Source organism: Pseudopipra pipra, chromosome 1, assembly GCF_036250125.1.
Source record: "Pseudopipra pipra isolate bDixPip1 chromosome 1, bDixPip1.hap1, whole genome shotgun sequence".
NCBI lineage: Eukaryota > Metazoa > Chordata > Aves > Passeriformes > Pipridae > Pseudopipra > Pseudopipra pipra.
In genome coordinates this window covers 105,669,845-105,694,509 of record NC_087549.1, presented here as the reverse complement: position 1 = coordinate 105,694,509, position 24,665 = coordinate 105,669,845, and the positions used below count along the sequence as shown (strand labels likewise).

General features: G+C 38.5%; 1 protein-coding gene across 50 annotated transcripts in view; it reads left to right on the top strand.

Annotated features, from left to right (window-relative positions):
• Window positions 1-24,665, top strand: part of CLASP2 (cytoplasmic linker associated protein 2) — a 152,730-nt gene that overhangs the window by 44,997 nt on the left and 83,068 nt on the right. For 39 of the 50 annotated variants that reach the window (XR_010433805.1, XM_064669297.1, XM_064669270.1 and 36 more), the window contains one exon: window positions 17,524-17,670. Coding sequence is in view for 49 of the 50 variants with exons in the window: in XM_064669297.1 (XP_064525367.1) it covers window positions 17,524-17,670 (147 nt within the window). In the remaining variant the exon portion in view is untranslated. Of the gene's footprint in view, window positions 1-2,701; window positions 2,826-16,806; window positions 17,019-17,523; window positions 17,671-24,665 lie in introns of those variants that run through there. The other 11 variants (XM_064669403.1, XM_064669393.1, XM_064669367.1 and 8 more) reach the window with 2 other exon arrangements.

Genomic DNA, 24,665 nt, shown 5'->3' with positions numbered 1-24,665 from the left:
AAAATGTCATCTTCTTCATAGTCCTGAGTGACACTGCTGTGGTAGTAAATGTTTGGTATGTTGACCTAGTTTCTGAGAATCCAGAGATGTGACTTAGGATTTTCTTATCAAATAATACTGAAGTCAGATCTTCAGTCTTTTTATTCAGTGTGTACTTAGGAGGGAGAAAAAGAATAAAAAAAGAATAAAAACTCAAAGCTCGCAGCTTTAAACAATCTAAATACAAACTGTTTTCAGTAGTATTTTAATAATCAGAACAAATACATATTTAAAAAATATGTTTGTACTAACCTGATTTAATGCTTGAGAGTTCTAGAAACATTGTGTTGTTTATAATGCTTTGGTATGTGGGAGAAATACAGGGAGGAGAGGAAAAGCTATCCTACCTGCAATCTTATGCACACTGGTAGATTTAATATCTTATTATCCTTGTGAGTGTGCTAGAGGGGATCTAGCATGAACAGTCCCTTTAGTCTTGTGTTACCCTCTTCCTTTATTCAATCTGATCCCTGATGGAAGTGTAAAGAGGAGGAGGAGGGGAACAAGTTACTATTAGAATGACATCCTCTTGGAGGGTAGATGAGGTGGAAAGCACATTTAAACAAGTATGGGTGGAATAATTGGGGCAGGGTGTAATAAGGAGTTTTAAAAGCCAACAGATGAAAAGACACCATGTCTAACACAGAAACTGAGAAGGAGTCTTAGTGCTTTTGCTTGATGAGAATGACTTTCAGCCTTAAATAATATCCCACTGCTAGCTTGCCTCTCCAACTGACCTTTGTTTTATTTTTTTTTAATAATTATTTTCTGGCTATTTTCCTTTACCCTCAGCTGCGGAGAGTAAAACCAGCGATCATTTCTTTAATGTGAATTATGTGAATGAATGACCTGCTATGTAAACCTTGGGATTTGCTTACATTCATAATGATGTTGCATATTAAGGGAACCATATCAGGATGTTTGTCTGTCAAGCAATGTGCTTAACATGTGCTGCTAGTTTTGTCCTTTCACTCCATCAGAAATACATGTTGCCCTCCAAACTGGAGAAGATTCTTTAAAGCACCTCCCCGTTTTTCAGCAAATGAATGTTCATTTCTATGGAAACAGAACTGGCAGCCAATCTCAGTGTTGCAAAAGCACTTGTTTCTGCTGCCTGAAACTTGTAAATACTGTTTTCTCTGAGAGAATTTAAGCAGATTCCTATATCAGGTAGTAGTGTAATTTTTGAGACAGGATATTAAAAGAAAGTAAGGAAATGAATAATATTGAGCTCTCTGCTGTCTTCAGCAGACAGAATGATTTGAGCTGAATATAAACTGTACATCTCTATTCAACCTGGGAAGTTTTTCCATTTTAATGTTTAATGGCTCATAGGGTTGCCTTTGCAAACATAAAATGTGACAGGTACGATCCGATACAGATTACGTATCACAGCGTAAGGGAGCTGTGTCATGGGTGATAAAGATGCAGTTGAGATAAATGTTCTCCTAAAAAAAAAAAAAAAAGAAGGGGGCAAATAAAAATCCATAGCACAAGTGTGTATCTGTTTTTCCACATTACGCTATTGTTTTTTATTTCCCTTTGCTGTTTTCTATTTGGAAATATAGTTACTATGGAGACAATGACGACATACTCTAATGGAGCTCACCAGTGCGGCACAACATGAATATATATCGTTTGGGAATACTGTGATAGCTGCCATGATTATTTTATAGGGTTTTGAGCTGCATGTATTTCTTTTGCTCACTCAATGCAAGTGGTCAAAATGTAGCCACAGTTTTCAATTTCAGCTGCTATTCTTTTCCTGGTTTATCATTTTAAATAGGAAAATTTACTGACTGATGAAACGTAATGGTCAGTTTAAGCCCATTTGGAAATAAAGGGCCTCATTAGGCTGATTCTTCCACTTTTTTTTTTTAAGGAATTTGCATGAATTTTTGGATTATTACTATGGGGAACAGTGCCCGGCTCCTGCAAATGGATGGTTCTCACGCACTGTGTAACTCCATATGCTGCAGCCTCTCTGAATTTTAAACTTTTCCATGGCCAAGACAAAGTAAACTGGTACTACTTGCTATTCTTTTTTTTTTTTAATCACTTTATTGGATTGCACTCTTTCTACCTTCACTACGTCCCTTAAAAACGTTGATTCGGGAACAAACTGTAATCAGAACCCCAGGTTTTGGGTGGGGTTTCATTATAATTCCCATAGTGCTGCAAAACACTCCCCAGCATGTGATGCCCACACACCTTTTGGAAAGTGTTTCCTTTCACAGTTTCCGAGGGGGTTTCCAAAAAAAAAGCCTTCCGAAAACTCACAAAAAAACCAGACAGCACCTTTCTTCAACGAAACTCCTATCTACATCCCGCGGATTTATTGTTTTATTTTGTGGTATGTTATGTTTTGATTGATCTCTGTTCTGCCCGTCCTAACCAAGGCTGCTGCCTCTCCTGCTTCATTTGCCGGGGCGGGGGGAGGAGGGTTAAAGCCTCCCCCTGGGGGGGTGGGATGTCACCCCGTCGCAGGGGTTGCGGCGGGGCCGGTGCCAGCGCCGCGGGGGATCCGGGCGGGCCGCGGGGGATCCCGGCGGGCACTGACGGCGGGGGCGGGCGGAGGGCGGTGTCAGCGCCCGGTGGGCCGGGCCGGGGCCGGGCCGGGAGCGGAGGGTTCCCGCGTAAGGCGGGACTGCTATTTTGAAGCGGAGCGGCGGCTGCGGCGGCAGGGATCCATCCGGCTGGGAGCCGGGATCCATCCGGCTTGGGAGCCGGGACCCGCCGCGCCCGCCCTCCCGCGGCACCGCCGGGCATGATGGCTGTGGGGGACGGTGAGTGCGGAGCGCCGCTGCCCCCTCGGGGGTGCGGGGGGTTCTCTGCAGCCCTCTGGAGGCGCGGGGGGCCTGGGGAGGTTGGAATGGCAGGTCGGCATCTCACCCTGGCGGGGTTGTCTTCCGCCGCCGCCGGGCGTTCAGGGATGGAGGGCGAGCGCAGCAGCCGGAGGGTACCGCGGGCACCCAGCATGGCAACTCCAGCCTTTTCTGAAATTTTAACCATGCCTGGGTTTCTGGAGTGGCCCGTGATCTCAATTATTTACTACTCTGGCGGGTTCCGCTGTGCATTTTTATGTTGGCGTTGTGTTTACCCCTCTCGCCTCAGCGTTACTTATGTTATAGCTACCTCTGCAAGTTAGGGCTGAATTTACTGTACAGCGCGTAGTATACAAGCTTGTGTTAATCTGCCCTGTTTTGTGAAGAAATTCATTCTAATTCAGCCTAGCCATAAAAGAAGAGCCTTGCTGCTAGGGCTGGGGATGTATATTTAATAGACAAGGAATGTTACTATGTTTCCTTCACTGCACAGTGTATTGTTACACAAACCAATGGAAAGTAGGTCAGTAAAGCAATTCAGACTATATTGTTGTGTTTTCGTTAAAAACTAGACATATGTTTTACCTTTATAACACCTCCTGGGTTTGCGTGACGGCCAGGTTCTTTGAGCTTAATACCTTGATGACTTTCTATACGTGTGTTGTTATTTTCAGAGAAACTTAAGCGTTCATTGGACTTGCAGCAAGTTTAGGGATGTAGTAGGATAGCTGTGCTTTTACAAATGATTATATGTATATATATATAGTTTTAAATAACAAGGATGGTCTTATAAAGATCACGGATTAAGGTTAAATCTATTGTCTGAATTGGCTAAAACAGCAGTTGTAAGAGTCCTGAGAGAGACCCTTTCTTAAGGCGTCCTGAAGTGTATGTTTTTCACTTAGTTCTTTCGTATGTTGGAGACTGAAAGAGATAATGAGCATGACTACAGCAGTGAAATTACAGCTGGGCTGTACAGTCTAAATAAAATTCAGGCAGTTCTCTGATGTTTATATTTTTGTTTGTCATTTGGAAGGTGCAAGAGGAGTCGTGGTCATTGTAGAATTGAATATGTTGTAAGCTCCCTCTTGTTGAGATTTTTTTTTTTCCCCTGGAAATGTTTTTCTCTGTCTTTTGTTTGCTTCCTGTGAAGCAACACAGTTCTCCATGGTGTAAACATGGATTGTGGTAACTTGCAGATTAAGGATGCAAGTTGTAGCATGTTAAGAAATAACTGCATTCCCTAGGCAAAGCCATAGGATTTTTGTGGTTCTGTAATGGTCGAGGTTTATAAAGTGAGGGTGGTTGTGGAGCTCTCTTCTGTGTAATTTAATTCGTCATTAACAAAGGCACTAAGAACAAAGTACTGTTCAGGCAGTCAGCTGACATTCTGTGTAGGAGCTTTGAGCAGTGATGCCAAATACAATTAACAGTGTGTAGGATGATTATGTAGCTGTTGGTCTCTCTTAAAACTACTGCTTACCACATTTACAAGGAATTCAGTCTTCTGATGTTATGTTATGAAACTGCTAGGGAAAACAAAACCTTAGTTACTATTAAGAAAACTTTTGATCTTTTTTTCTAATTTAATTAAGGTTTGCTGCCATTCTGTACATCCTCCTTATATATGCAACATAATGTTTTAAGGTTAGTGATTCTGCAGCCTTTGAAAAATGTCTTTTCTTGACAAAATGTCACTTCGTTGTGTCCAATATGTGTGTTAAACTTGATATTTTTAAGACTAGGCTGAAGGCATTGTGCATATACTTCAGAGAACAGATTTTTTTACTTGTCTTACTTGGTTTGCTCCTTTAATCAGCTTAGATGTGTTAAAAAATTGCAGAGTATGTTTGGACATGTGATACAGAGGTGGTAATTTCAACATTCTATCTTGAATGCAAGATACTGGCTTATTGGAACCTTTTGGATTTTTTTCAGTTTTCTTGAGCACAAGCAGAAATGTAAATAAAACATGGTGCTTAACAGTTGAATCTTAATCTGATTTCTCAAGTGAAGATTAAAGGGAAGAGACAGATTTTCTGTTTGCCCCCATCTCAACTGTCTCAAGCTCTCCAAGCTTTTGTTAGAAGAATGTAGAGGGAAAAAAAAATAATACTGTGGTTGTGGCCCAGCAAACAAATGGACCGTAACTTCTACTGTACTGAATGTGTGCCAGTGGGAAAGCATGCGCTGTCTCAGTCTTAAAGGCATTTCGCAGACTTGTGTGACTGCATGTCTGTGTTTGACCTGCAAGTTGTGTTCTTAGGCTGCTGAGGAAAACCAGCCAGGAACTGCTCCTTGCTCTGGTTTCCTTGTTCCTTGGAGAGGATAATGCATTTCTGCCATGATCCGCTGGTAACCAGATTAGGCTGTTTAGGAGGTGGCTGACAGAATTGCAGGGCAGCACATCGCATTGTGCCTTCTCTTCAGGGTTTGTAATTCAGCAGCTTCCAACAGTGTTTCCTCACCTTGTTGTCACCTGTGCTGTTAGTCTGTTATTTCATAGGTTAGGGACTGCTTTGATCCCAATTGAACAAGGTTATTAGGATAAGAACAAAATCATCTGCCTAAAACTACAAACGGCCTTGTAGGGAAGATTAGACATAGGTTTTCTTAAGATGCACTAAACATATTGCACTACCAGACATAAGGTATTTGAGGGCTATCTAAAAGCATATAATCAGCTTTGTAAGAGGACATATTTGGTGCAGACATTTGCTGCGCTAGTATATACTAAGTATGCTATTTTTTATTATATAATAAGCAGATATTTATTAGTGTATTTTTATGTAAATGGCATACAGCGTAATGACGTTGCATGACGTTAAGCACTTGTCAGATTTCATATGATAAAACGTATGTGACTGGTTTATGAATAGAAATTATCCTTCTATCTTAGTACATATGCATTTCAAATTATGGGTTTTGTCTTCTTGCAAAGTGCTTCATTAATGTATGTATAGTCCTAGAGCACAAGAACAATTACCTTTCATTCCCTGATGTTCTTCTGGGGGAAGGCTGTCTTCCTAAGTCTTTAATCTGATTAGTAGTTTCTGTGAAGTGTGGGTGCTGTACAGCTTTAATACTTTACTTTTGACTGAAAAAGAGATTGGACATATATTAAATGTACAGAGGCTACAGTGATGTTTGAGACATTAGATTGATTTAAAAGGTATATATGTGATTGTAGTACATAAGGATTTCTGAGGTGTATTTCTGATTTTTCCTTTCCTTTTGGTAGGAGGCTTTTTAAACCAACAGAGTCCTGTGAGTGATGACAATCAAGCAATTACTACACTGGCCTAGAAATTGGTTGGGCTGTAACTGTGTGCTTTGTACCATTCAGAGCTGTCTCCTGGAGGTGGGAATATAGATGGCAGCAGAAGTTTTTCTGGGGGATAGAAACACAGCACTTGTTCCTCTTTCTGTTCTTGTTTGGGCCTGTGTTTTTTTAGTGTGCCGACTGTGCCTGTGCTGGCTCCTTTTCCTGTGATTGCTCCCCACCACTCCTCTTCCGTCATTAGCAGTTGTTGGGCACACTGGTTCAAGAAACGTCTTTACTCACTGTGCCTGGGAGAGGGAGGACAGATACCGTGAGCTGGAATTCGATTGCTGTTCCCAACCAAACCAGTGCAAAGCTTTTTTTCACAGTAAGGTCATATGCTACTCCCAGTGATTAACATAGATTCTGACTAGTGTTTTGTCTATAAAGTGCACGTACCGTTGCTAATAGCAGTAAAAGAACAGTGGAACAGTGAAACAACTGAGTGGGAGAGGGAGGGAATGTGTAAACAAGCCAAAGGCTATATATGAAAAGACACAGTTTCTACTCAGAGGATGGATGAATACAGCAAGGTTCAAGACTGATGTGAATAAAAAAGTAATTCAAGGAAGAAGTATGCAACTCAGAGCTTTTTTTTTTTTTGCTTAAAAAAGCTGCAGACATGACAAAGCACAGTTATTTTCTCAAAACAGGCATAGATTCTACAGTGATAAGTGCGCTTTTATATATATATATATATTCTAGAGTAATAGCTACAAGTAAGCTTCGTCTTTCTGTTTCTAAATGACATTTTTAAAGTGTTAAGGACTATTTTGGTGTTCAGTTCCAGGGAAGTTGGTATTGATGCTGGTGGTAGTTGTTTTCACTAAATATGAAATATGAATCCACTAAAAAGATGTCCACGTATGTTTAATTTATTGTCCAGAAGTGTTGGTTGGTTGTAGTGTTGGAGTCTGTTTCCATTAGTTTTTAAGAACAAGTTACATAATTTAAAAATTCCTTTGGTGTTATCAGTTTGTATCTGCATATTTTTGATTAATCTAGACTATTGCATGGGTGTTCGTTGGTTTTTTTTATTATTTTTGTTTTTAAAAGGGTACATTTTGAAAAAAGACATTAGAATTGCCGACAGCCACAGGAGAAACTTAAAGCCTACTAAGGATTTTCTTTGAAAGATGTTACAAGAATCTTCCACTTGACTAATTGGATATTTGCCTTGCAGGGTTTATTTTCATCTTTGTTATCTTTGAAATATGAGGAGTATTTCCTTATTGTTGCATGTTATTTTTAATAAAGTCTTCCTGTAATAAATACTGATGAGCAAGTAAGCTATAACTGGATCATTTCAGACACCTGTCTGAAATGCCTTCGGAGGTGAAGGTTCTTTCATAGTATTGACCTGAATAAGAAACTCCTCTCTGTATATTGTATTTATAAAAGTATTCTTAGTTTTTAAAGAATTGTAGTTTAGAGTTTGTGTGTTCTTTCCTTGCCCAATTCCTTCATCAAAATACGCTTTGGTAGCTCCCTAGCTATATTGCAGGCACTTCAGATTTTCCAGATGGGATGTGAGTTTTTTAGCTTCTGGGATGCTGGTGGATGAGAGGCTAGACATGAGCTGGCAATGTGTACTGGCAGCCCAGAAAGCCAATTGTGTCCTGAGCTGCATCAGAAGCAGTGTGGCCAGCAGGTTGAGGGAGCTGATTCTGAGCCTCTACTCAGCTCTGATGAGACCCTACCTGGGAGTGCTGTGTCCAGCTCTCTGGTCCCCAGCATAGGAAGGACCTGGACCTGTTGGAGCAAGTCCAGAGGAGGCCACAAAGATGATCAGGGGGCTGGGGCACCTCTCCTATGAAAGCAGGCTGATAGAGTTGGGATTGTTCAGCCTAGAGAAGAGGAGCCTCCAGGGAGACCTTGTAGCGCCTTCCCGTACTTAAAAGAGGGCCTACATGAGTCCCTGAAGAGGGACTTTTTACAAGGGCCTGGAGTGATAAGACAAGGAAGAATGGCTTTAAACTGAAAAGGGGTACATCTAGACAAGATCTGAGGAGGAAATTCTTTACTATGAGGGTGGTGAGGCACTGGAACAGGTTGCCCAGAGGAGTTGTGGAAATGCCATCCCTGGAGGTGTTCACGGGCAGATTGGATGGGTCTCTGAGCAACCTGGTCTAGGGAAAGGTGGCCCTGCCTATGGCAGGGCGGCTGGAACTTGATGATCTTTAAGGTCCCTTCCGACCCAAACCATTCTATGGTTCTTTGGGGAAAAGTCCAGTTTGAGGAGAGTTTGTCCTCTTAAAACCACCAGTTTTATCACCTGTAAGTGAAATGGCAGCATTGAGAGTAAAATAAAGATAATTTGCCATATTTTCCTAATCTCCACTTCTGCATACATGACGTAGAGATCAAGGTGGTTAGTGAGCTGAAAGGCCATTACCAACTCCTTTCATTCTGTGATGTGGTGTACACGTTTTCATGTGCAGATATTAATATTTTAATTTCTGAACTGCATGGACCTAAAATTCAGAAAAATAAGTCTCTCTACGTTTTATCTGCTGTGTGTTCATATTAGACTTTCTCCTTCTAGGACTTGTGTTTTATTTGTCAGTCTGCCTTGCCATTTTATATTTTCAACATGCAAATTGAGTTGAATATGCAGAAGTTGGCCACACTAAAGCATAATGCAAACATTACTACTAAAATGATCTCTCTGATGACAGAACTAAATTTATCACTGTCAGCCTCTAGTAGTAAATCACAGTTTAAGCTCACTGTTTGTAAACCTTCCTGTTAATATTATATGATATACGTCACATGGCCCTTCGTGATGACATATGCTTGTGATATATGTTAAACATGAATGAACATGGTATTTATATCTACCTCTCTTACCCTTGCTGTGATATAATTGGTAATTTAAAAATTCAGATCATTAAACTCAGGTGTTTCTGTGTGACTGAATTAAGTACTGGAGATGTCGTGGATGGATATCTGTTTGACTGACAGCTGCAAATACTAATATGGTGGTGCTTTTTTCTCACTTTTCTCCTCTTAAATGCATCAGTTGTCTATTCATATTATTGCAATTTATGGATAGTGGTTTCTAAATATAATGTGTTTTCGTGATAAATATATTGGTTTTAAAATAGGTCATTAGATTCACTGGAGAAAATGCTGGTGCTGTTGAGAGTAGATAATTGATGTACAAGCAAAGGGAATTTGTGAAGAAAGAAATAAAATGACTTCTGGAGCTGAGATGATGAAGACACTAATGAAACCAGGCCTACTGAGCAAAGACTAGCTGTTGGCTTACAGAATATTTTAAATGTGAATAGTGGAGTTTATACTTCAAGAAGATATTTGAAGTGGTATGTTTTTTAGAAGGTAACATAAGCAACAGAGTGAAGTGTTAGGCCACAAATGAGGTCTGAATTCAGATGGTTGACAACAGTTCAATAAACCATCACTTTTGATAGGAATTATCAGTCTTTTATGTGTGAACTGGCTCACAAATTACCCAGGCATGAAGTAAAAACTCTCTTCAAGCCTTTTCTTTTTTTTTTTTTCTTTTGTTATCACTGTTTTAAGTGAACTGCCTCTTTTCATTTTAATGAGTGTCTGGATACGGAGACTCTCTAGGGGAGTACTCATTCATTTACCAGAAATCTTGATTGCTTCAGAAGTTACTGCCCTTCTCAGCTTTAATTCTGACATTTTATAGTGCAAAACATCTGTGCTGTGTTAGACATATTTTACTTTGTGCTAAAACAGAGGAGAATCCCATCGGTTTCTATGTTACACTGCTAAATTAACCTATAATGTGTTTAAATTGTCAGAAATTTTCAGTTTTTAATTTCTTCTATGAGGCATGCCTGTGTCCTTACTAGACCTTTTTTCCTTTCCCCTACCCAAAAAACACATGACTTGTTAACATTTCAGCACTGGATATAGTGCGGGGAGGCCCAAATAGCATGGCCTAAAGCAATAATATGGTATAGATGTTGAAGAACAGTAACAGTATGTATTTTATTTTAAATCTTGAAATTTAGTCTTGAATCCTGTTTTAGGTGTTGCCTTGTCATGAATTCTGGAGAACCTGATTGTCTTTCCCCTTTTTACTGATAAAATTGTACTTTGGTTGCTAATAGACTATTAGATGTTGATTTAAAAGGCTGTTGAACGTGCCTGAGAAAAGTTGTAAGCAAAGTGAAACTAATGATTTTTAAAATACAGTAATATTGGCTGCATCTTCAGTTTTCAGTAGATTGCTGTGAGTAACATTTGGGACATGTATAAAAAAGGAAAGTCCAATTGCAAGAATTTAAAACTGACTAAATGATTTGTTTATTAATTTAATCAAATTTAACTGAACTACAAAAATAATTTTACAGATGCTGTAAAAGTAAAAAAATATGGCAAGATTTGTATAAATGATCTTAAAATTTAATAGGTAAAAAGTAGAAAATTACTTAGGTTTACAGGAGATATTCTAGAGCTAGAAATGGAAATGAAGCTTTAATTGGGAGCAAAATTAGCTCAGTTGCTTATTTTGGCTTATTGCAGCTTTATTTGAAACCTGTAGTTAAATCTTGTCTTTCATCAGACAATAGTAAGATGAACCGTAAGAGTAGCTTTACTTTGGGGTTAGGAAAATACTACTGGTATATGTTATATTTTTTCTGAATTAAATCTTTTCTGAACGTATTCCTTCATGCAACTATGGAACAAAATGGATAAATTATTAGTGTCATTAGCATAGGCCTGTATTAAATGTGGATAATTATTGTGGCATATGCCATTGCCACTCCTGAATAAGTCTGTCAGGTTTAGTGTCTATTTTCCAGTTTTCCCTTCTTCTCTTTTGCTCTATTAACTGAGAATCATGTTTTAAAAAAAAAGACCAAACACACAAACTAGAACCAAGAAACCCAAAAACACATCTGGTATGAGCCTCTCTCAGTGTGCTGTAGCAGATTGATGGAATGTAGCAGAGCTGTGTTCTGCTTTGCTTGTTGAAAAGTTAGGGCAACTTTATCAGAATTTAAGATTGGATCAACAGCAAATTTTAACTGATAAATATTTGCCTTATTCCTGTTACTGACTCTCCTTACTAAGGGAGCCTTTTTTATTCTCTCTTACTTACTTACTTACTATCCTTACTCTCCTGCTCTCCTTACTAAGGGAGCCTTTTTTATTCTTTTTGTTCCCTGGAACTGCCTGAAAAAATAGCATGTGAAGGAATACGTTTGGCTTTAGTACATTGGGGGATTTTTGAACAAAGTTTTGTTATTTAGCAACTGTTCTCTGGTATTTTTTATCTCCCCCAACCCCTGTGAGGTTACTGTCAAAAAAGTTGAGTCTCTTGTGGTAAGAGTTTGAGATTTTGCTGATGAGCATCAGAATATATTGCACAGAACAAGAGAACCACTTGCCAGCAGTGAATCATTGGTACAGTTGCCTCCTTCAGGAATGCAAAGAGAAACGGAGGAGGTAACATGAGGTGAAGTTAAATACATCGGGAAGTGGCCTTGTGTTACTTCTGTGCCTACAGTGTTGACTCCTAAAGACTCATGCTCTGTCGTTGAGGGAAGCAGGTTTTTGTTTGTGAATGAGAATTTGTCTCCTAATGGTTCAGTATCCCTCTGCCTGCTGTGGCACAGGGAGAATGCCCAGGAATCATACCTTTATGGTAGATCTAAAGCATCTTTGGTGTGATCCATCTGTCCAGCCATAGGTGTCTAGTGCCACTTGAGGTGCCTTGCAGTATTCACAGTAGCCGTGTGGAGCAAAGAGGCGTGACACGAGACTGGCAAGAGATCTGTGGCCTTCTGGAATGTCAGCTGGCCGCCAGACAGGATACCCAGGACTGTCTAAACTGGTTTTAGATGACTGTGCTTAGGCAAATGAATCCTATCCTTTGTGTTAGGACAAACAGATTTGGACTGTATGGAATGCCTGATGTGTAGGGGATAAAATGCTCACTAAATGATGTGGGACATTGGCTTGAAGTATGGATTAGGAGGATCAACTAACTTGATGCATGTGTAGTGCTTGCGGCTTCATTTTCATGCTTGACAGAAATTGTTGTAGGCCGTACCAGTTCATCTGGAATTGAGCTAATGATCCAGTCCCAGATGTTCCAAGTAATTGATGCAGTCTATGTCTGTAAGTCACTGAAGGGGGACTGGCAGTCAGTGTCTTGGTAGGCACAGAGTGGGGGATGACTTGGAAAATCTAAGGAGTTTATGTACTCACCGTTGTTTTGCTTGGGCAGGATTTTGCAGTTGTCATCATAAACAGTTTGTGGTGTGAAAGAGGAACTGTTTGCACTAGTTCAAAACCACTTCGTATCTATTAGCAGTCCTTGGAACCAAAAGGGATACAGAAAGGGCATGTTTTTAAGAAAAGGCAGTTAAAAACTAGTTTTATTAAATATATAAATATTAAATATACTGTGTTCTCTGGTTTGACTAATTATCAATCTACAATAAAATGCTACAAGTTGGTATTTACAGCTCCAGGGGTGTTAGATGCGTAAGATGTTGCTTCTGGTAACAGTATCTGAGTACAAGATTTGCCTTTATGACCAACTTTAGTTCAGTGTTACTGCAGGGGATCCAGTTTTTTCCCCTTTATGGTGTTATTTGGGAATCTGCTTTAAGGTCAGTTAACTTCTGATTTGCTGCTGCTGAGTAGCACAGGTAGAATATAGATCTTGTATTTGGAAAGTGGTGTTGGTGATACTGTGTTTCTTTCTTCTGTTACTATGACTTACAAAATGTTAGCTGTTAAGAGTCAGGTTAATTCTATGAATCTTAAAACCAGCTAAGGTAGAGGCTTGAGTTGCATTTTTCTCTGGATATGACAAGCTCTAGATTTCTCTCTAGAATCTCCTCACTGGATACATCTGTAATTACCCTTACTGCTCTATAGCCAAATCACAGTAAATAGATTGTTTTGAAGTTTTAAATATTGGTAGTACTAGAATGTTCTTTGAGTATCAAGTTTTATTGTAAGTGTTTGTCCTTTGATCTCTCCAAATACTTTGGAAAACATACACTACATAGTTGTGATCTGGCCCCCAAGAGTAATGCTACAAGGCACGAAGATAGCACATGTATTCTGCTTATTTTTAGTTCAAATTGTGTTGTTTGTTTCGTAAGAATTTCAGTATTTAAACCTTTGCCGTCGTCCAGAGTTTTAGTCTTCCTGGATTTAATCTTGGAATAACTTTGAATAAACCCCAAGTTTTGAAAGTGTGGTACACTCTAGCTTCTGTTATGCCCTGCAAGTTGGTGTGGTGGGTCTTTTACTGGAAAAATTCCTTTGACAACTCTTGAAATGTTTTGTAGGAATGCACAGCAGTTCATTGATACCAGTTCACTTGCTGCGTTATACCTACAGAATGCTCCTCTGTGGTACAGATCTCTGCCTTCCATTAGAAGAGAAGACTTCTAATGCTCAGACATTGAGTCTTGTGTTTGTAGCTTTCTGAAGATAATGAACAATCTTTTCTTGAATTTTTTTCCTGAAGTTGTTCATCTGAAAGAGAACTTGCACCGGAGTGAGAGCATCTGTTGCTCATCAGGCTGCTTCAGCAGCTTTTGGCAGTACTAGATTCCAAGTTCTTCTCGTTATGGTGCGCTTACCTCCAAAACTCTTCATACTCAATATGATTTAAAGTTAACTGAGTACAAGAACAGTGTTGTGAGATTTAACTGAGGCTCAGTGTCTTTCATTTATTGTGTTTTTCCTTTGAGATGTTCCGTGTGTTACTAGCAATTCATACAGCTTTTTATTTTTAGTACCTTGCAGCTTTGTTGTAAAATGCTGTTTGGTTAGTGCTTTCTCAGCTGTCAGATGTATTTGCATATGTAAAATCTGATACTCTGAAAGTGTTAGGCCTTTAAAATTACCTGGAATGAAAATTATCTAGCCATTCTAGAATGAAAAAAGTTTGCATCCTTCAGATAGCTTTGTTTTGAAATAGCAATCACATTGAGGCTTCTGTGACTTCTGCTGTAGAAATTTATTTTGTTTGTAGACAGCGTAAAACCAGCAGTGCGATCACAGTTTGATACTGAGAGCACAACCGTCATTGTGTTCTGCCTGTTGGCAGTCAGGAGCTCCATCCCTGGTCCTTTGGCCAGCCAAAGGCACGTAGTAAACACGTTTGGCTCAGCTGGAACTGCACCTTGATTATACCCTGTGGAGCAGCAGTTAAAACTCAAGCTGGGGCTCTCCATGCTGAAGTACATGGAAATGCTTTTATGAGAGCTACAAACCAAGTGTATCATTGCAGATGAGTGAGAGCGCATGGGAAGCACATCGTACAGGAAGCAAATAAAATGCTTTGGTGTCATGAAGTGCTATAAATACAAACCTCAGGTTTCAGATTTTCACAAACACCGTTAAGCGTATTTCTAGAAACGGAGTGTCCCTGAAGTTCACTCGGGATTTTGATGTTAAATCCTAAGGTAAAAAAAGGGTAAAGACCTAAAAGGGTGGGGGAAACCTCTGGTTTCTTTAAAAGATGGTACAGAATTTTCCTGCTTATGTTTATTTAAAAACAAACCAACCCAAACCAAAAGAGACTTACTTTATTACTTTAGCCTTAATAGAATTAAAACAGATAATTTTCAGCCATTAATTTTATATGCTTATGGGTCTGTGCTATTATTTTGGAACACTTAAAAGTAACTGTACCACAGTTTTTAATTTATTTTAACATAAACCATGAAAAGTCCAGTTAAGAATGCCCATGTATCAGTGGTTAAGATAGTTCGGTGTATCTCAAAAAAAAAAAGTGGGAATTTATTTTGAAAGCTGGGTTTCATGTGGACTGAAAACTTATGAAACTGTTTCATAGTGTAGGTTTTTAATTCAGTGTTAATAATGTTTTAAATGTATGAAAAAATATATTCTTTAACTAGGCAAAGTAATTTGACAGTATTCCCAAGAACATTATTTAATATATCGTCCTCTAACGTACGCAGCAGGTCAGTACCTGGAAATACTTGCCTTTGCATTTTTTCTGAAACTCTGTTTGCACATTTTGGGGTTGAGCAGTAACTTCTACAATTCCCCATCTTTAGTATGCCTTCATAATGAATAGTTTGGTAAAAATGGAAAGTCCCAAAGTACGCTGTTGTTTGGGTTTGTTTAGATTTTTCTTCATTAGGAGGTTTTGCATAAGTGAGCAAATGCTTACTTTCTATTTTTGAGATTGTATTGCAAATAACTATTGTTTCAAAGGCTTGTGGTGTGATACTTGTTTATCAGTGCTGCATTGTAGAGCTGTTGGGTAGTAATATGAAAGTCTTGCCTGTTTCTTCATCAGATTTGAAATGCAGCAACAAAACCATTTTTATTTGAAAAGTGTGTTTTCATTTTTAGTCAGTTTTCATGATTCCATACTTATGTGTCAGTGTTGATCTGTTCACTCTGTTTAAAAATCTGCAAGATATTTCTTAATGCTGTTTTAAAATTACCTGTAATGCTGCAGGTATCCTAGATATTAACCATTGCTGTTTATCCTTTTATTATGGTGTTTAGCTCAGTGCACTTAATGTGGCATTCGGATCAGTGGTTTTCCTTGCTCAAAAATCTTGATGTCTGGTTCTATTTAAGATACTGAGAGTAAAAGCATCAGGAATCAAAATGTATTCTGGCTCACCCGGATGCTGAGCGGGAGTGCTGTTTCCATGGCAACGCACAGGACACTGAGGGGGAAGGCTGATGCCTTTTCCCGATTCGGGAGAGTTTACAGATCCAAACACAATTATTCTTAGCATGATTCTCTTAAAAATGAGTGTTTTTAGGAGAAAAGGAAATAATGTTAATGAAAATTGCTCATATACATCCATATGTTTCTTGTGGTGGCTTGTTCCTTTAATCATGGAGATTCGTTAGTGCTAACACAGCTTTTGGCAAATGCTAATAAAATGTACTAATTATAGCAGCAGTGATCTTGGACACCTTAAATGAAGGGTGTTCCAGCATTCGATGGTGCTGCAAATGCTGCTGGACAAAACCTTGCTGTACCCTTTTAATGCAGGCTGCGTTCCTCTGGGAGGCTATATTGTTAAATATAGTTGACATTTCACTGGGAACAAGTTCTGAATAAGCAAAGGGTAAACAGTGACCATTCCAGAGATGATAAAGCTTTGCCATTAATTTTATTTTTCTTTTAGAAATGGCAGGTTTTAGAGCAGGTAATATGCTAAATTGGTCTTTCATTACTGTAATGCAGCTGTGTCTCAGCCTCGCCCATTTTATTTATTGTAGGAACCATAGACTGATGCATTTTCTGTGCTCAAGCTTATAGATAAATCCTTCTTCCCTTAGTGGGTTGAGAAAACCACTTGCCTTCTACTGTTGGAATATGTTGGGGCTTTTTTTAAGGCAAAATATTTTGTATTGAGACTGTTTAGTCACTAGAGGTGAATTTCTCTCTTCATTAAAAATACACAAACCTGAAATTATAGGAAAGAGGAGTGCAAACCCCAGAATATTGTCTGCCTGTCTAATTTTTTTTAACGAAGGATTGGAATAGTGGCAAATACTGTGTGTGGGAATTAATTTATTTGCATGGAGAATTTTCACCTTTTCCTCTGGCGTTGGCTCCCAGAAGATGATGTCACCTTGCAGCTCATTGGTTGTCAGCACCTAGTGCAGGGAAGGGAGAGAAAGATGCCGGCACAAATCTCAGTGGTGGATCTAGGGTGTTTGCGAGCAGTTTTTGATGGAATCTTTGATTAGTATTAAGAATTTACTGCATGTGGCCATGTGAGGTGCTGGGTCCGTCCTTGGGTGAGGGGATTGAAGAGCTATCAGAGGAATGAGGCGACTGATCTGCAAGAGGATCTGTGATTGTAAGTTGAAAAAATCTGGGTGGAAGGAAAAGAGACAGGGAGTGCTAGTTAGACACATTGTGGGAGGATGTGTAGCAGAAAATGCATGCATGAGTAAAAGAAGAAAAAGGAGAAGCATTTGTTTTTGGTAAACTGGAATGATGGAAATTATATTAAGGGCTTTCCTTTGGGGAAAATATTAAAAAACGCTCAAAAATATTCAGTCTGTGTGAAGATATTTTCCTTTTGTGGGAATGGATGTGTAGGATTCATTTTTATGCTCGGTTTTACTGTGGTTAATTATGAAGGAAAAATAATGTTTTATAAGAACTTAAAATGTAGAAAATACTGTTTATTTCTCACTGTCATTTTATTCCTAGGTCAGAGACAGGACAAAGTGATAAATACTTGCTTTTATTTATGCATTTTGTCAATTTCTGTGAAATGTGAAGCAAAATAGTTGATTAGGAAATGAAAATACACCCATTCTAATAGCTGTATTTTTATTTAATGTATCCTTTTCTAGACAAAAGCTTTGATGATGAAGAGTCAGTGGATGGAAATAGGCCATCATCAGCTGCTTCAGCCTTCAAGGTTCCAGCACCTAAAAAGCCAGGAAATCCTCCAAACAGTGCAAGAAAGCCAGGATCAGCTGGTGGGCCTAAGGTTGGAGGTAATGTAAAGCAATTCAGATTCTAATCACTGTTCCCACAAACCTTGCCAGAGCAGGCACAAAACAGAGAACTTTGGAAGGTAATGTTTAATTCATGACTGCAGTATTTTTGCAGAGACAGAACAGTAAGGGACCCTGTTTTATGTAATTATTCAAATGTAAAGGTGTGTGCATGTCTGTCTGTTTTTGTGAGTGTACATTGAGCTTATAAAGGCCTCTCATAAATAAAACTAACATCTGGAGATAGCATTTGTGTTGGTGAAATGAATATATATATATATGGGTGTTTCTGCTGGAATCTATGCTACGCTTAATATATGTATAAATAAACTGTGAAATTCTGCAGTTGGTCTGTGTAGATGAAATTTTTACTGCAGGTCTGCACTGTTTCACGTGGCTGGAAAGGACTAGCCATCACCCACAGACCTCAACAGGGGTGTATATTACATCTGAATGACTTTTATTATTATTCCTTTAACTGTCAGAGTATTGTGAAATTGGTTGTGAAAGATAAAAAATGAAGGCCAAAACCCTTGTCAGGATTTTTTTGCATGGTATAATTTCAAAGGAGTATAATGAAGAATGCTTACTAATTATGATGTTAGAACAGGGAAATCCGCAGTTTTTTAGGGCGGGGGTAATCTAACAAAAGCAACTGTTTACTGCTAAAGAAGTGACAGCTTTTTTGATGGTTCTTTTACACCTTCTGAAAAAAATACATAATTCAGTGGAAATACACCATACTTTAGGTGTGTCTTTTCTATGAATAAGTGGTTATTTCAGTAAGGGGTTTTTGTTAGATAAATTTTTTCGTGTTCTTGTTCGTGTAACATTCCCAGATGTGATCTGCAAAGGAAAGATGAAATTTGAAAGAAGATCCACATGGCAAACAAGCTTTCTTAAGTAATTTCACATTACTAAGATATAGCTAATATTTTGACAATTTATTACTTCTCAGTTGTGATCTTCAGAATTCCTAATAAATTGGAAAGATTTCCATAGGGTTGGATCAACACTGTCATAATATAACTGAGAATTGATAGCAGTATGAATCAGGAAACACCACCCAAAAGACTTTGTAAAGGAAATTATCTCTTTAAACTGATTCTTAATATTTATTGTTATTATTATTACACATAATAGTAGTAAGAGTAAGTAAATATAAATAAATAATATAATCTCCTTTAACCTGAAGCATGGTGGGTTTTGCATGCAAGACTAACATAGTACCAGAGCTGAATGCTCAGGATTCCTGTTTATTTCAGTATGTGCTTATTTTATTAAATATAAATGGGTTGTAATGTAATCTTTTTTTTTTGCATGTAGAGACTTTAGATTTACATGCTCAGCAGTAAAAACATGGAGATACAAGAGCAGGTGAGGGGAAATAGGAACAGAATAACCACTCAACTGATATTTCAGTTTATCTAAAAATTCAGTAGTAAAGAAGATTTTTAAAACCCCCCAAAATTATTACATTGGTTTTTCTCATTTTCCTATATTGCCAAACTTGAAAAAAAAAATTAAAAAATAAATAAGGACAAAATTTAAGCATGCCAAAACCAGACTACGTTGGTCATTCCTTGCTTTATACCATTTCCTTTCAACTCTGGAAAATGCTGAGGAGTGTTTACGTATGCATCTCTTTTTATTTTTATTATGTAGTATGTCTGTAGTCAGATTTTTGAAAATTTAGGTTTAAATATTAATATAGTGTTTACATATCCTGCATCTTCTAGCCTAATCAAGCACATTAGTGTAGATGCCAAATGTATTTCTTAAACAAGTCAATAATGTCATAGTCTCTCCCATAAGTGAGGAATTTCCCGTAACAATATTGATATGAACATTGACAGTAGGTCAGGCAAGAAGTCTGTACAGTCCACTGTCCCATCTGACAGTGGTCAGAAATGGCTACTAGGGAAATGCACATGAATAGAGAAAATGTCTAGAAACACACTGTAATTACAGGGCAAAATGCTATTGCACAGAGAATCTTGGTCTTCGAAGAGTCTGGTTAGGGCATCCTGTTCTGCTTATCTTAGGACTTTAGGGATATTTGACTACAAACAAACCTTGATGCTCTTTCATAACCACTTTCTATAGGATCTACTTTTCAGGTGCCTAAAGGACACCTGAGATTTTTCTCCATCCTCAAAATTGCCATCTCTGTAGAGTAAACGTATAATTCAGGAAGTTGTCTGTACTTGCTGATTTCTTAAGGCTCTGCCGTATCCTCCAGTCCCAAATCCTTCTGCTCACCACTGCATTCCAAGTCTATAGTGAGTGGGTGTGTCATTTCTCGCCTTTCTCTCATGAGCACTGGTTGGGTATTTCAAGCTTTCAGTGCTCACCTCGTGCTTCTGCCACCTGTTGGTCCTGCTTGTCAGTTTTCTCTGACTCTTTCATATATCCATGAATCCATATTCAGAAGTTGCAGTTCACCTTCGGAGAAAGAAGTAGCAGCAGCTCCGTGAACTGTGTTGATTTTTCTTTCCTTTTCACAAAAATCTCCCAAGTCATGTCAGTGACCAGGAGTTGAATCAAGTCCTTCACTTTTCTTCAGACTTCTGCAACCAGGCAGAATTTAGCAGAGGTAGAAATTGTGCTGAGCATAAGCTGAGATTATTGCAAGTTCCATTCATTCAAACTGCCTTTTACATTCCAAAGATTCTTTTCCTAGGATGTTGATTTACAAAAATGTCTTTTCCTATCAGCTGTAGGTGACAATAAAGTAACAGCTTTTTCCTGTCTCCTAAAGGGAGTGGAGGCTATCTTGTCTTGAGGCTGAGCAAATTAAACTCCTTAGCCATGCTGTTTGCTTTCTTGCCTGCTGACACCTTCTAAACTACACCTCAGATGCATGTGTGCTTGACTTTTCATTATATACTCCATGGAGATGTTTCTTACTGAAGAAATGGATAATTCCACCACCGCCCAGGTACTCTTTTGAAGTGGAAGGACCCATCCAATATGCAAAATAAGAATTTTTCACTGCGTTGGGCACTTCTCGTTTAATGTAGGAAATGCACTTTGGTGACATGGGAAGTGCAAAGTCATTGCTTGGGAAGGCAGGTAAAACAGGTATGTACCTGAGCACTAGCAATGTCCTGCTTGGGCTGGAACTCTCTCTTCTTGTGCTGGGAATGACGCTGCAAGACATTTTCCTGTTGACAGTGGGGATAGGAGAGCTTGTAGAACTGACAGGTGTGATCAAGCCTGTGGAACACAGCTTGCCAGAGAAGTATCAGAGCAGGCAGCTGTGGTGGGAGTAAGGAGTCCAGCAGACTGTTTCTCCTCTGACTTTACTGCTTGGAGGTGTTCAGACACTGGCCTTCTTGCTAGTGATGAATGAAGTAATAAGTCTTCCACTTAATGGACCGTGCTTTGTTTGGCATATTTCTTATTCCATGATCAATACGCCTTCCCCAAGTTAGTCCTTTGCCAGGAAGCACACAGCAGATCTACTTACTTCTGACACACTGGCTTTCAACTCTTCATTCAAGTGGTAGAGCCTCTGGAAATACACACTCTGTGTGTTCTGCCCTTGCAGAAGTGGATACTCTCTTGGCAGTATGGCAAGCAGCTTTTCGATTGTAAGGGGGACGCCATAATTTACAGTAGGAAAGGACTTCAGTATGTCAGCCAAATGAGCTCTATTCCTATCCCCGTGCTGTTTGAGATCTCTTATAGGTCTTTGGCAAGTTCTCTTGCAAATGTGAGATCCCTGTTCCAAGTCTTCTAGGGAATTGCTTGCTTTCATACTATTCGGAAGCTTTATATAATCTGGATGTTAATAGGAAACCTCAGTCTGTGCCTCAAGAGGAAGTCTGGCCTCCTCTCTTTTTGCAAAATGTAATTTTAAGTCATCAGTTTTTAAAATTGATTAAATATAGGAATGGTGATAGTTCAACAGAGCCATGTGGCGTTTGGAAGAAATGCTTGCTGATGAAACCCAACCATGACAGAAGTTTGTATTAACTTTCTGTTGTGTGTTTTATGACAACTTCTCTAGGACTGGAATGTTCTTCTTAGTGTTGTAATTTTAAACAAGATGAACTTTATACTTTTTGCAGTTGTTTTCAGTAGGAAGACACTGCATGATGTATTTTAATCTATGGTTCATTGGCTTTTTTAAACCTCTGGTGTATTGGTGGACTGGCATTATTATACATTACTTCCTGTTTCACACTAATAACATTGTTATGCTTTTTGAAACAACCTGTGTTGCTGTAGGATAAATCATCCAGAAACAAACCAGCGAAGGGGACGCTGTTCATTTAAATTTCAGAATTGTAACTGCTATTTAAAAAGATAATTTTGGAGTAAGAATGTTGTTGATTCCAAATGTGAACTATATGAAGTGAAACGCAAAGGACATAGATTTTTATTGGTTTTATTTTTAAAAAAGTGTGCATGCAAAAAGCTTTTTTTTTTATTCCCCAGCATAAAAATTGCGATGTTGCCACCTTCTCTTAAACTGTTCAAAGGATCTGATCTGCAATGAAAACTGCAGCTGTGCCAGTTTGAGGTTTAATGCTGGCATTATTTGAAAGGACTTAGTTTTAGAATGGTCTTAATTCTTAAAGTTAGGAAAAAAAGTCCCTTTAAAGCTTGATGATTGCCAAAAAGACACTAAAAATATCTCCTTTTAGGTAGAAATCAAGTAACTGGAAAACTTTGGTGAACCAGGTGAACAGTCTTGGCAAAAGAAGGCTGTGAAAACTATAGTAACACCATCCATATTTTACGTAACTGCAGGAACTGAAGGAAACTATTCCAACTTCTTTGCTTTTCTTTTAGTTCTGTTTCCTAGTAGAAGACATTTTGAAGCATTTAGAGGCTTTAGTAGGAAACAATTTAATTGGAAAGGCTCTGCATAAAACAAATGTGATACTGAAAAACAGATAGGTGAAATCTTAGCCAGTTGAAGTTAATCTCATTAAAACTACATACTGTAGTTAAGAAACATTTGTGTTAAAAGAGCTTCAATAATTATGGAAGTGTAAATACGAATTGTTAATGAATAGACTTGAAACAAGATAGACTCATGCTCTCAGTATCGATTGCCTCCAGACTCAAGAAGAGGGTTCTGTCTTTACTAAATAAAGGCTTTGTAGTAATCAGTGCTCACGGGGGTTTTATAACTTATAAGTTCAGGGGTCTTTCCTCTATTATTTGTTTAACCCTCATTAAGTGATTTCCAAAGTGCTGTATTTGTCATATGAAATAAACTAGGATTTTTTTTTACCATACTGGTCCTTTGTGTGTCATAAATCTACTTTGAAGTGATATTGGACAGCAAAGCATCCCTGACATTCTGTGGCACTTGGTTTCCTTTTTTGGTTTCCAGATTGTTGAGAAATTCGAGGATTTTTCTTCAAAATCCCAGCTGAAATCAGTCTTTCTGTCTTTCTGAGCAGCCTTTGAGATTAGCCTTGGGTATCAGTCTGAATCACAGGATTTGCTACAGAATGCCTATTTGCTTACTTTCTCCCACAGTGAATGTCAATTAGCTTCCATCCCAAGAGATCCTTGCCCCTGGAATTGCTGGTTGCAATCCTGCAGTCACGAACTACAGCTATTTTAACCTAATCTGGAGTTCAGAGAAGTAGGAGGACTTCCAGCTTTCCGGGTTCTCTGAGAGTTGTTGGATTTTGTTGTTGTTAACGGCAGTCCAGGTTAGGGTTCTCTTGCACATGATTGGTGATCTGTTCCTGTTGGCCATTATAAATACTGTGCCATCACTGGGTTTTCCATTCCTGTGGCAGATACCTTCCGTTGCAAGGGTATTGAAAAATCCACCTTAATGAGGAATCTGAATGAAGATAAACATGATAAATTATAAATAGATATATGAATACACACCTATACATACACCTTCAGAAAATATGTGTCCATAATACCGTTCATTAGTCTTTGTTTTTTATGTGTCACCCAAGTTCATACTACTGTATTTTGCACTTAATTTCTAGATGTTTCAGTTAGATTGTAGGATTCATTATGCTGGTATAAACATGATACTGTATCAAATGGTCTTCTCTCAAAAGCCTCATAATCTGGAGGTTGCCTTATAAATGGCTCAAATAGGGAGAGAGTAACAGTGGAGCACAAATAAAGAGATCTGGAGATAAGGGCACTCCAGAGTGTGCAACCTGCTTTTGACATCTCTACCCTGTGTTCTGGTCCCAGACATCTTACTGGCAATCGTGGTCATACCAGACAGTGATGAGAATAAGGAAGACAACCCACCCCTTGCGTAGTTGCTGACACCGAGTACTGATTTTTTTTTTGAAGCAGTAAGAAGGGGAAGCAATTTGTTTATGTTTTCATGCGGGTGAATCTAGAAGGAAAAAGAGGAAGGAGGGAGCGGGAAGATGGACTGAAATCAGCTGACCCTGCCACTTTGAGTCCTTATGGACTGTGAACTGTGTTGAAGAGTAAGCAAAGACAACCATTCCAAAACATTCCTGCATTACTGCTTTGCAAAGTAGCAGGTGTGATTCCTCTTTATAGGGTGATGTGTCCATGTGTGGGAGAAGTGTCTGTAAAAAACCTGTTTCATTTCTTTAGATTATTGTGTATGCTCTTAGAGATAGAAGCAGGGAATGCAAGTTATTTTTGTAATGTAAGTATTTTCACCTATGGCGCAAATATTTTTTTTCCAACAAATAAATTTAAAATATATAGAAAAACAATACATTAAAATCAAGTCACTGACATCCTGTCTTGTCCTAGTGAACTTTTAGAAGTAAAAGATAAAGATGTGTTTTCTTGTAAAAATTGTAATTGTGTTGTTTGCAATGACAGGTTATGTGAATTCTAATTGTTCTTAATACAGTAACTATTTAAATTGTTTCAGAAAAGAATGCACAAATGAGAAGTGACACCAGTAATGAAAATTCTGTTTACTGTGACTATTACACCACACCTCCTCCAAAAAATTACGGTATCCCAAACCATTCTGTTTTGGCAACACAAATTACAGATCATAC